Below are 10,880 nucleotides of genomic sequence, written 5' to 3'. Positions count from 1 at the left end.
TGTGGGTCAGTGGTCTCGAGAACGTGAGGGAAGCCCGGTGTGCAGGCGTTTCAGTGAGGGCTGGGGGGCTTCTTGCACGGGATGACGGTGGGGACTGGGTGACAGGAGGGGGTTATGCACTGAAGATACCACCATTCCCTTGTACGCACAGCCTGGGAACATCTTGGTTACTAATATAATACTGACCCGAAATGTGTGCCCAAGTATTTGATTTCCTTTATTCCTTTCTCTGACCTGGATATGTCATAGCATAGAAATGAGACAGCTCTTATTTTATTTTAATCACAAACCAACACATCCCATTCTTCATTCTGACTTCTTTTACTTTTTCCCTGCTTAAAAACCCTCTTTTGTTTCTTTATTTCCCCCCAAATAAACTTCAAATTCCTTAGCACAGGATGTGGGGCCCTTGAGAATTTGCTCCTACTTCCCTCTCCAGAGGCAGCTCCCAAACCCTCCCTCCCACGCTCTGATGCAGGCACATGGTTCTAGAAGCCCACCCTCCCTCCACACGCTGGAGCTGTCACACGCTGCCCCTCCCTGTGCATGGGTATGTGCCTGGCTTCCCTTGTGACTTCACTCTTCATTGAGAGAAGCAAATTGACACAAGGTGCACTGAAAGGTAAATTTTCTAATATAATACAAAGAAAATCTCTTTTATTTTTGAACATGTCTACAAGTATAAGAGAGGGCTTACTCCCTTCCTATGGAAGGGCATAATTTATGCTTCTTTCCAAAAAATAGAGACTTAAGTCCTATGTTTCGTAGCACCCAAATCAGGCCCTGGCTGAGCAATCATTTGTGGGATTTCTTGTCACCCCCACTATGTATAAGCTCCATGGTGACATGGATCATGTGTGTTTTCTTGACCACTGTATTCCCTCTGGGCCTGGAATGTGGTAGTCACTCAGTGAAATATTTGTCAAATATCAATAGAATGAATGAATGAATGAGTTGGACTTGAATCCCCCAAAGTCATTGAGAGCTATAGTTACCATTTTGGAAGTTTCTGAGAATCTCATTTAAATCAGGATAAGCCTTCAGGTTACTCTTGCTGAACAATGTAGGCAGAAGTGACTCGTCAAACGTCTTCTCCAGCTCACTGAGGACATCGTACATTACTCTTGGCATTGGGACCAGGTTTCTACAAGTTTCTTGAAAATGCTTAAAAATATTGAATGAAGAATTATGCAGCTGTGGATTTATGGGTGATAAAAGACTCTCAGATCATAGATAAACCCTTTGTTCTCTTGTGAAATGTTAGAATTTTACATATATTTGGATAACTTCTTTAATGTTCTCCACCATAAAAGCAGACTCATACTTTGTGAGCCTGACTCTGTGACATTGTTGTACACTTGAGGAGAGAGTAATTTTAAAGAATAAAACTGGGTTCAAAGTTAAACGTTGTGCTGGGCTTTAAGAGCCTGGGGATGTTTCAGAAGTGGCCCTAACAAGTCATAAGAGACTGTTCTGTTGATTGGACAATAACCACTGCCCTCCCCCCTTGATGGCCTCTCCTGAAGGGCTCCAGGAAACCAAGTGACCCACCCCCCACCCCTCCACCCCCATGTAAAGCTGGCCAAGGGCAAAGAAAATTCATAAAGACATAGAGAAGCTTTGTCCTCAGTATCCCTAAGGGGACTCACCGACAACCTTCACCTGCATTCTAGACTCTGGAAATATCTAAACAAGAAACAATCTAAAGGGGGTAGCAAACATCTGCTTCCAAATTTATCCTGATGTGACACAACTTCCCTGTGGGTTTCAATAATCTCGGGCTCAAAATAAGCAGGCTTCGTAATGAAATGCTGCCTGGCTCACTTACTTTCATTTTAGCTTATGCTAGTATGTGTTGTATAAATGTACCTAAGACGCTCTGCACCTGCGAGGCCTCCCTGTTCCCTATTCTGCCATAGCTCCATCACTGCCTCCCGCCACATTTACTGTAGAAGATGCCTGTAGTAAATGTAGTGATGCCTGCTTCTCCTGTGACCTCCTAACTCATAGGAGGGTGCAGGTCCCCCCTCACAGGAGGCCCTTCAGCCTGTTCGTTGCACCCTGAAGCTTGGCATGCCATAGTGTGGAGCAGTTTACCATCTCAAGGAAGTTCCCCTCACTTACTTCAAACATTGTGCAGGTCCCCCCTCACAGGAGGCCCTTCAGCCTGTTCGTTGCACCCTGAAGCTTGGCATGACATAGTGTGGAGCAGTTTACCATCTCAAGGAAGTTCCCCTCACTTACTTCAAACATTTGCTCAGAGATGAAGTCATGGTCTCGGAGGATCATAAGGAAAGGAAATGGCCTTGTTATGGCACTTGCTATCTCCACCTTATTTTCTCTAAAATGTCTGAAAATGAGCTCATAGAAAATCTCCTCCTCTAGGTGCTGGTCCCCTGTGTTCCGGTCCTCTGGGACCCTCCTAAGAAAGAAGATATGACATGAAAATAAATATTCAGTTTCCAAGAGGTTTGTGGTGGCTAGAAGATTTTAGGCATAAAAGATGGTCCATGGAGAGCTAACATGTATAAAATAAGTGTTCTTGTGAGGAAACCAGAATAAATAAAATGTATTTATTTGGGGAATAATCAAGGGTGCAACAGAAGGAAACAGTGAGTTTAAGAAAGAGATCTGTATGTAGAAGCGAAAGGATTCACCCTTTTCCAATCAAACTATTAAGAGAACTTCACCCAAACCGTCTAGAGAAAATGTTGAATTAAAAATGTTAAAATCTCTATGGGAATTGATATTGAAGGAATCTTAAATATGCCACTCCAAAATATACTTCTTTTACATATTTTGAGATAGCTGTTCAGAGGGGCTGCAGACTCAAAAATAGCTCTAAAAAACTGTCCTTTGTGGGGGAGACTTGCATCTGTAAAGCAAATTTACATTAGTGAAGTAAACAACATCTGCAAACAGGCTTTCTCTGAGACCCCCCATTATCTGTTTTATCCAGATCTAGCAAGAGATTAACTCATAGGAAAAGGAGATTAAAAGTCTGACACTTTTAGAGGTCTGACAGAGAAACTTTTACCACGGGCTACCATCTTTTCTTTCTGAGGGCTGCTCCCTGAGAGATTTCCTCTGCATACCAAGATGGCCTTTGCCTACCATGCCTCGTCTCCCCCCACTATCTCATAATCTTCCAAACCTTCCCCCCACCAGCAACTGCAAGCCCCTGCCCCTTTATGCAGTATTAAAAACTTCAGTCATCTGGCCCCTGTTCGAGTTGCATATTTTGTGTGACTTCTGTGCACATGCGTGCACATAATAAATTAGTATCCCTTTTTTCCTGTTAATCTGTCTATTGTCAATTCATTTCATCAGACTTAGTCTTGTACCTTCAGAGGGAAAGTTAGAACTTCACTACAATATGATACTGACAGCTAATTTTATGTGTCAACTTGGAGGGTGTTTTAGGATAAGAGTAACATTTAAATAGGCGAACTTGGTATGAAAGATTATCTTCCGTAATGTGGGTGGGTCTCATCGAATCAATTAAAGGCATGAGTAACAAAAAGACTAGTCTCCCCAAGTAAGAAAGAATTTTCTAGCAAACTGCCTTCAGACTGGAATTGCACCATTGGTTCTCCTGCGTCCCTAGTGATAACAAAAAAACTGCTCTGACCAGGTTGGCTAAGTTATAGTGCCTTGGGAGATCTGGGATAAGCCAGTAATCACATCCACCTGTCCTGGAAAACGTTGTCATAAGACCATTTTTGCTTCAGAAGCAGACTTTATGGCACCAAAAATTCATAAAATAACCCAGAATGCTTCTTATTACCCTCACCCTAGACCCATGCATGTAGGATGTAACCTAGTAACAATCCCAAATCTATATGTCATGTACAGCTAATAGAAAACCCAGTGAAGTAACTAGGTGGGGCTGTCCCTTTCTCTCTTGATCCTTTTTCTTTCTTGTGATTATAAAATGTTAAGCTCTGCTGGCTCTCTTCAGAACGTCAGCTAATAGAAAACCCAGTGAAGTAACTAGGTGGGGCTGTCCCTTTCTCTCTTGATCCTTTCTCTTTCTTGTGATTATAAAATGTTAAGCTCTGCTGGCCCTCTTCAGAACGCCTGCTGGCTCTCTTCAGAACGTATTTCTCAGGGCGATCTGACTACGTGTCTCCCTGGTTGCAATCATCATATTGGCTCAATACATCCTTGCTATATGTATTTGGCCTCAATTTCTCTTTAGGTCAACACTGGTCTACTGTTCCACATTACAGATTTTGGAATTGTCAGCCTTTCTAATTGTGTGAGCCAATTCCTTAAAATAAATCCCTTTCTGTGTATATATACATCCTATTGGTCTGTTTCTCTGGAGAACTCTGACTAATACAGATTTTTAAAAAGTTACAAAGAAATAAAAAACCAACTGAGATATTATAGAACCCAACACTGAACTGCAAGTCTTATTAGTTAGCGACAAAGAGAAGAAATCTCGGGAAGGTGTAACTGCAAAGGGAAGAATGGCATTCTGCATCATAAAGTTGGCTCAAAGACTCTCATCTAGTAAAGTCAGATTCAGAATAGTCACAGGAATATCTGTCTTTTTCTCCAGTCCAGTATGAAGAATTGTGTGAATATTCAAAATGAGGACACATTGTTCTCTATCCAAATTTGCCTGTAGAGGTGATATATGGAGACCTCTAAGACCCCCAGATTTCAGACATTAAGGCCACACCTGGGAAAAGTAATTTTTAAACTCAAAAAAGTTTGTAATTTGGGCCGGACCAGTGGCGCACTGCTACAGTGCGCCGCTTGGGGGTGCGGCGGCACTCCCGCCGAGGGTTCGGANCGGGCGCAACACCGAGGGTTGCGATCCCGTTGCTGGTCCCGGTCCGGTACGGGCGTGACACAGGGTTGCAATCCGTTGCCGGACACGAAAAAAGACAAAAAGGAAAAAAAAAAAGTTTGTAATTCTGATTAAGTTGTTCCCCTTGCTAATAATATCCTAACAAACTTTTCAGTATTTCTAAATGACGTAAAGATTTATAGGATTTTCTATCCCACCATAAGAGGGTCGTTGGGACTTCCTGTTCCCCACACGTGCCAGGATAGAATAAAATCCCATTTCTCCATTGAATCCCTTTAAAAGGGGGGAAAAATCCCTGGTGAAAGATGGCTGATTAAAGACCAGTGTTTTTCTTCTCTCTCACTAGACTGTCCCCTAAAATGATAGTAAAAGAATTAAAGTCACAATGACAGAGTTAAAGAATTATATTAGAAATTTAAATCAATGTCTGAAAGAGAAATAGTGGAGCACTAATTGCTATTGGGGGAATGATGCTTCCAGAGTCAGAAAAGGGTCCAGTGTGTCCTGCAGACTCCTGGAGAGGTAGTGCTGGTTGGGAAGGAGATACAGGAATGAAAACCAAGGGTTGAATGTGTCCTCCAAAGGTTCATGTATTAGAAACTTAATCCACACTGTGACAGTGTTAAGAGGGTGGGAAATCCTATTATGGTAGTTGAAAGGTGGGGCCTTTAAGTGGTGATTAGATTAGGAGGACTGTACTCTTGTGAATGGATACATCCATTCACGCAGTAATAACTTGATGTTTTAATGGGTTGTAAAGGGCGTGGTTCTGGTGGCTTTATAAGTCTGGTGGCTTTATAAGGACAGGGAGTGAGCAGGTTGGCTCTCTCTTGCTCAGCTATTTTGCTATGTGATAACCTGCATTGCTGGAGAATCACCACCATCAAAAAGGCACTCATCAGGTGTGCCCCTGGATTACAGACTTCCCAGTCTCCAAACTGTAAGAAATAAATTTCATTTTCTTATTAATGACTTAGTTTCAGGTATTCTGTTGTAAACAATGGAAACAGACTGGTACAGATTGTTTGAATGGCAAAATACAAAACAATCTGCTTTCCAACACAGAACACCTACATCCAGGCAGGAGACTGGAGGTTTCTTCTTAAGAAAAATGTAAATGACTCAGGGCTGGCCAGTTAGCTCAGTTGGTTAGAGTGTGGCCTTGTAACTCCAGGGTCAAGGGTTTAGTTCACCCTTCTGGCCAGCCGCTGAGAAAAAAAAAAAAAAAAGAAATGACTATGAGAAAAGGCCTTCACCTCCACATTTGAAATTTCCCCAGCAGAGCCCACAGGTTTGCAAGCCCATCTCACTGAATGGCATGCCAGGTTGGCTTTTCGGCACCCCACCCTTAAGTACGCACGAAGAACAAGATGCCACAGGCATTTGCAGAAACCTAAACATGAAAAAGTAGAACCAAGATGAGCAAAGCGCAAAAACTACCCCAGCAGAAACAGAGATGGTGCAGGGAACAGAAGAGAATTACCAAAAAAAAATATTATCATACTGACATGAGACTATATTGTGCCCAGAGGCCATGCAGAAAATAAGGCAGAGGGCTTAGAAATTTAAAACGATTGCCGAAATTAAATTTTTTAAAAGTTAACTAGAATGGTGATATAATAAAGGGAAGAGAATTTCCCGGAACATAGTAGGGGAAGCCCTAAAGTAAAGTAGGAAAAGCAAATCTGAAACCCTAGAGGTCTAAAATAGTCTAGATGTAGAGGTAAAGGAAATGACTAAAAAAATGTAAGCCCTCTTCAACTATTCACGTGTGAAGGTGAAATAGATATTTTGTTGTGCAAGGACTCAGGAACTGTGCCACTCACGGGCCCTCTGTGTTGGTCGTACAGTTTTCAATGTTCTTTCCTTCTAAGCAAAGGTCATCTTGAACCTCCCTGCCTCCTGAGTGACAGGTGTTTTTCTGGATGACTTCAGAGGCAGCTCCTGGTTAGGCATGCTCTCTGTTCCGCTGCCCATCACTTCAGATGGCGGCTGCTCATCAGCCAGAGTCCAGGGTGAGGGTCTCCTGAAGCAGAGTCCCAGTGACCCACTGAGATTTGGAAGAGTTGTTTGTTCCTATGGAATAATCCCCTCCATTCTTACTGACACACTGTCTGGGACAAATTGTTTGATGATGTACTACAATAACAGAATCAAGAAATTAATACCAGCAAAGGAGGGTCTCCTGAAGCAGAGTCCCAGTGACCCACTGAGATTTGGAAGAGTTGTTTGTTCCTACGGAATAGTCCACTCCATTCTTACTGACACACTGTCTGGGACAAATTGTTTGATGATGTACTACAATAACAGAATCAAGAAATCAATACCAGCAAATCAGAATCAAGAAATTAATACCAGCAAAGTTCTCATGTAAAAGTGGAAGTCATCACTAAAACCAGTTAAAATACTGATGTCTAAAAATTGTAAATTATTTTAGAACAGTAATTCTTGAAGTGTGGTCTAGGGACCCTCTGGGATTGTGCAAGACCCTTTTAGGTGTCACCAAGGTCAAAACTATTTTCACAGTAATACTAAGATATTATTTGCTGTTTTCTCTCTCATTCTTCCACACATGTACAATGTAATTTTCCAGAGGCTATGGCCTGTGATATCACAAAAGATTGAAAGCTGAACAGATAGGAGAGTCCGACTGTCTTCTACTGAGCCAGATATTAAAGAAATTTGCAAAAATGTAAAGCAATGCTGAATTCTTCTCAATTTATTTTTATTTTGGAAAATATTATTTTTCATAGAAATATATCACTTATCGTAGTAAATAATGAGTTCATTATTATTATTTTAAATGAATAAATAAATATTTTTTAATGTTTAAAGTTTTATTTTCTAACATGGTGAATATCAATAGATATAGCCCAACAAACAAAAGCTAGCTCTTTGGGGTCCTCAGTAATTTTTAAGAATACAAATTTTCCTGAAACCAAAAAATTTGAAAAGAACTGTTCTAGAAAAAGAGGATATGTACTGCATATAATAATAAAATTGTAATAATTTTAATCTTAAACTTAAGATTGTATTTAAAAATGTTTTAAATTGAGTGGGGGCGAGTTAAAAAATTGAATTAAATAACTCATTTCAAAGAAGGTAAATTCAAATGATATAGTTGCACATTTGATGCTATCAATTAAAGAAATCATTAGAAATTTAGAGAATTAATTTGAAAACCCTAGGGTAATAAATGAGTCAAGATGAGACTATAAATCTTACAAAATAATGAAAAAGTAAAGAAAACCGGGCTGGCCGGGTGGCTAAGTTGGTTAGAGTGCAGCCTTGTAACACCAAAGTGAAGGCTTCAGATCCCTGTACTGGCCAGCCACCAAAAATAATAATAATCATAATCATAAAGAAAACATAGTATGTTTTATTAAACAAAGAAAACAAAGAGGCATAAGATATAAAAGTACCCAAAAATTATAAGCAAGAAGTTGTATGTCATTTAAAACAGATTAAGCTACCATCTTAAAATATAAATGGTCAAAATAGAATTTAACTACAAGAGACATAGCAAAGATAGAGTAATTTTTAAAATGTTAAAATTCAAAAGACAGATAAGTTCCATTAGGCAAATGCAAACAAGATGGAAAGCAAAATTCTCAATACCTATATTTTCAAAGCAAAATTTAAGATTACTCATGGATGTTAAAAAACTCACTTTTCTTAACTCTTCAAGTATATATATTTGAAAAACAAAGATATAAAGAATCTAAATTTAAAAAATCAACAAAATTGATTTATTATTAATTTTTGGTCTTAGACACACAAGAGCATACCATGAATTTGGCCTTAAACTAGTCTCAATAAATAAATAAGGTTTGTTTTAAGAAAAAATCTGAACTTACAGAGATTTAAAAGTTCACTTGACTTCAGGTGTCAGCTTCCACGACAGGCAAAGACCTTGGGAGACATCACTCCCATTCTTACAACAAGAAAAAAGCTGAACAAACTGAAAATCAATAACTTTTCTTGTTGTTGAGGTCACAGGGCAAACTGCCACCCCAAAATCTGGAGGGACAGGCAAATCCAGAGAGTCACAGCCAAAATCAGTCAGCTGATGCGGAAACCACAGTGGCCATAGACTGGTTGGAATACTTGAGTGGGAACTTTGATGAATCGCTGGAGCCTGAGTGTACAGTAGCATAACATAGTACAGAAACTCCTGGAGGCCACAGTGCTAGGGCAGGCACCCAATTTTTTGCAGATTTTACCTCCAGGAACCCCATCAAGTTCTCTTTGTGAAGAGGCAAGAGAAATCCCTTGCACTTCTGGCAGGGAGGGGAGAGAAAAGAAAACCCTGTTAAATAGCCAGAGCATTCTCCTTTACAAAGACCGACTCTCCAGAGGAAAACAATTTACCTAAGCTTTATCTGCCCTAGAGAAAGGGGTACCACCACAATCCAACCCCTATCTAGCCTTTCTGTCTCATCTAAATGAGGTGAAGGGAGGGGAATAGCTGAGAAATCCTTCTGGGGGCTGGCTGGTTAGCTCACTCAGTAGAGCATGGTGCTGATAACACACCTAAGTCAAGGGTTTGGGTAGCGGTACTGGCTGACCACCACAGACAAACAAAGAGAAATCCTTCTGAAAGTTACAGTCCAGGGACACCGTTCCATTAAAAGACTGAGATTTAATCATAAGATTATAGACGACTTCCCCTCTGACACCTTAACACTCCATCAGCAGGGCTCCAGTGTAATAGAAAATTACAGCTGGAAGGGCTATGGGACACAGACTATTTAAGGAGTTTCTAGAGAAACACAAAGAAAATGGGGAAAGAAAACAAGAACACTAGAGGAATTTGAAGCCTCTGCCACCTACAGCTAGATTATTAAACAGGCTCCATTTCCTAGCCGGATTAGCATGAAATCTCACATCAAAGGCTTATTTGCCTCACTTCCTGTTGAAAATGGGGAAAGAAAACAAGAACACTAGAGGAATTTGAAGCCTCTGCCACCTACAGCTAGAATATTAAACAGGCTCCATTTCCTAGCCGGATTAGCATGAAACCTCACATCAAAGGCTTATTTGCCTCACTTCCTGTTGCTTGATTCATCATGACTGGCTTTCAAAAAAAATTATAAGGCATGACAAAAGGCAATAAAAACCAGAGTCTGAAGAAACAAAGCAATCATCAAAACCAGAGTCAGATATGATAGATTTTCCAATTATTAGACAGGAATTTAAAATAAGTATGATTAATTAGAATGTTAAGGGCTGTAAAGGAAAAGGTAGACAACATGCAAGTACAGATGGTTAAGCAGGCAGAAAGATAAAAACTCAAAGGAATAATGAAAAACAAAATGCTAGAGAAAAACACCATAATGGAGATGAAGAACACCTTTGTGAGTCCATCAGTAGACTGGACATGGCCAAGGGAAGAATCAGTGAGTTGAAGAAACATCAACAGAAATTTCTCAAATTGAAATGCAAAGAGAAAAAAAAATGAAAAAACAAATAAAACCTAACACAATATCCAAGAACGTTGTGTTGGGGCTCAGAAGGCGATACCCAAAAGTGAAAGCCTCAGAAGCAGCCTCAGAAGCTGGCTGACTTTCTCCTGCCCTCCTGTCTCAGCTTCACTCTCCCCTGAGGCAAGCCAGAGAAGCTGGGATCCTCTTCCCCAACATGGGTCATAGAAACCACAACCCCCTTCCCTGAAGCCAGCCATAAAGTCTAAAATTATACTCTAATCTGCCCCCAGCCTTTCTGTCTTGGAGCTGGCCATAAAGAAATTCTCTGACCTACCCTGTTTGATTGTAGGTCATAAGACCCCTGTCTAAGAAGGGGTCCTGGGCTGGCCGGTTAGCTCAGTTGGTTAGAGCAAGGTGCTGTAACAACAAGGTCAAGGGTTTGGATCTTTGGATCCTCATACCGGCCAGCCACCAAAACAAATAAACAATAAATAATTAAATAAGAAGAGGGCCGGCCCGGTGGTGCACTGGATAGTGCGCCGCTTGGGAAGCGCGGTGGCGCTCCCGTCCGAGGGTTCGGATCCCATATACAGACCGGTTCCCGCTCGCTGGCTGAGCGAGGCGCGGGAGCA

The 10,880-nt window shown here is 40.8% G+C and overlaps 1 protein-coding gene across 1 annotated transcript in view; it reads right to left on the bottom strand.

Moving 5' to 3' along the window:
* Positions 1 to 975: 975 nt before the first annotated feature.
* Positions 976 to 10,880, bottom strand: part of LOC103603817 (nuclear body protein SP140-like) — a 15,150-nt gene continuing 5,245 nt past the window's right edge. Inside the window, exons 2-3 of the mRNA XM_008588405.1 lie at positions 2,245 to 2,422; positions 976 to 1,164 (exon numbers count right to left, since the gene is read on the bottom strand). Coding sequence (XP_008586627.1) covers positions 976 to 1,164; positions 2,245 to 2,422 — 367 coding nt within the window. The remainder of the gene's footprint in view (positions 1,165 to 2,244; positions 2,423 to 10,880) is intronic.

This window comes from Galeopterus variegatus, unplaced genomic scaffold (assembly GCF_000696425.1).
Source record: "Galeopterus variegatus unplaced genomic scaffold, G_variegatus-3.0.2 Scaffold4802, whole genome shotgun sequence".
Taxonomy (NCBI): domain Eukaryota; kingdom Metazoa; phylum Chordata; class Mammalia; order Dermoptera; family Cynocephalidae; genus Galeopterus; species Galeopterus variegatus.
This window is presented reverse-complemented; position numbering and strand designations above follow the sequence as displayed.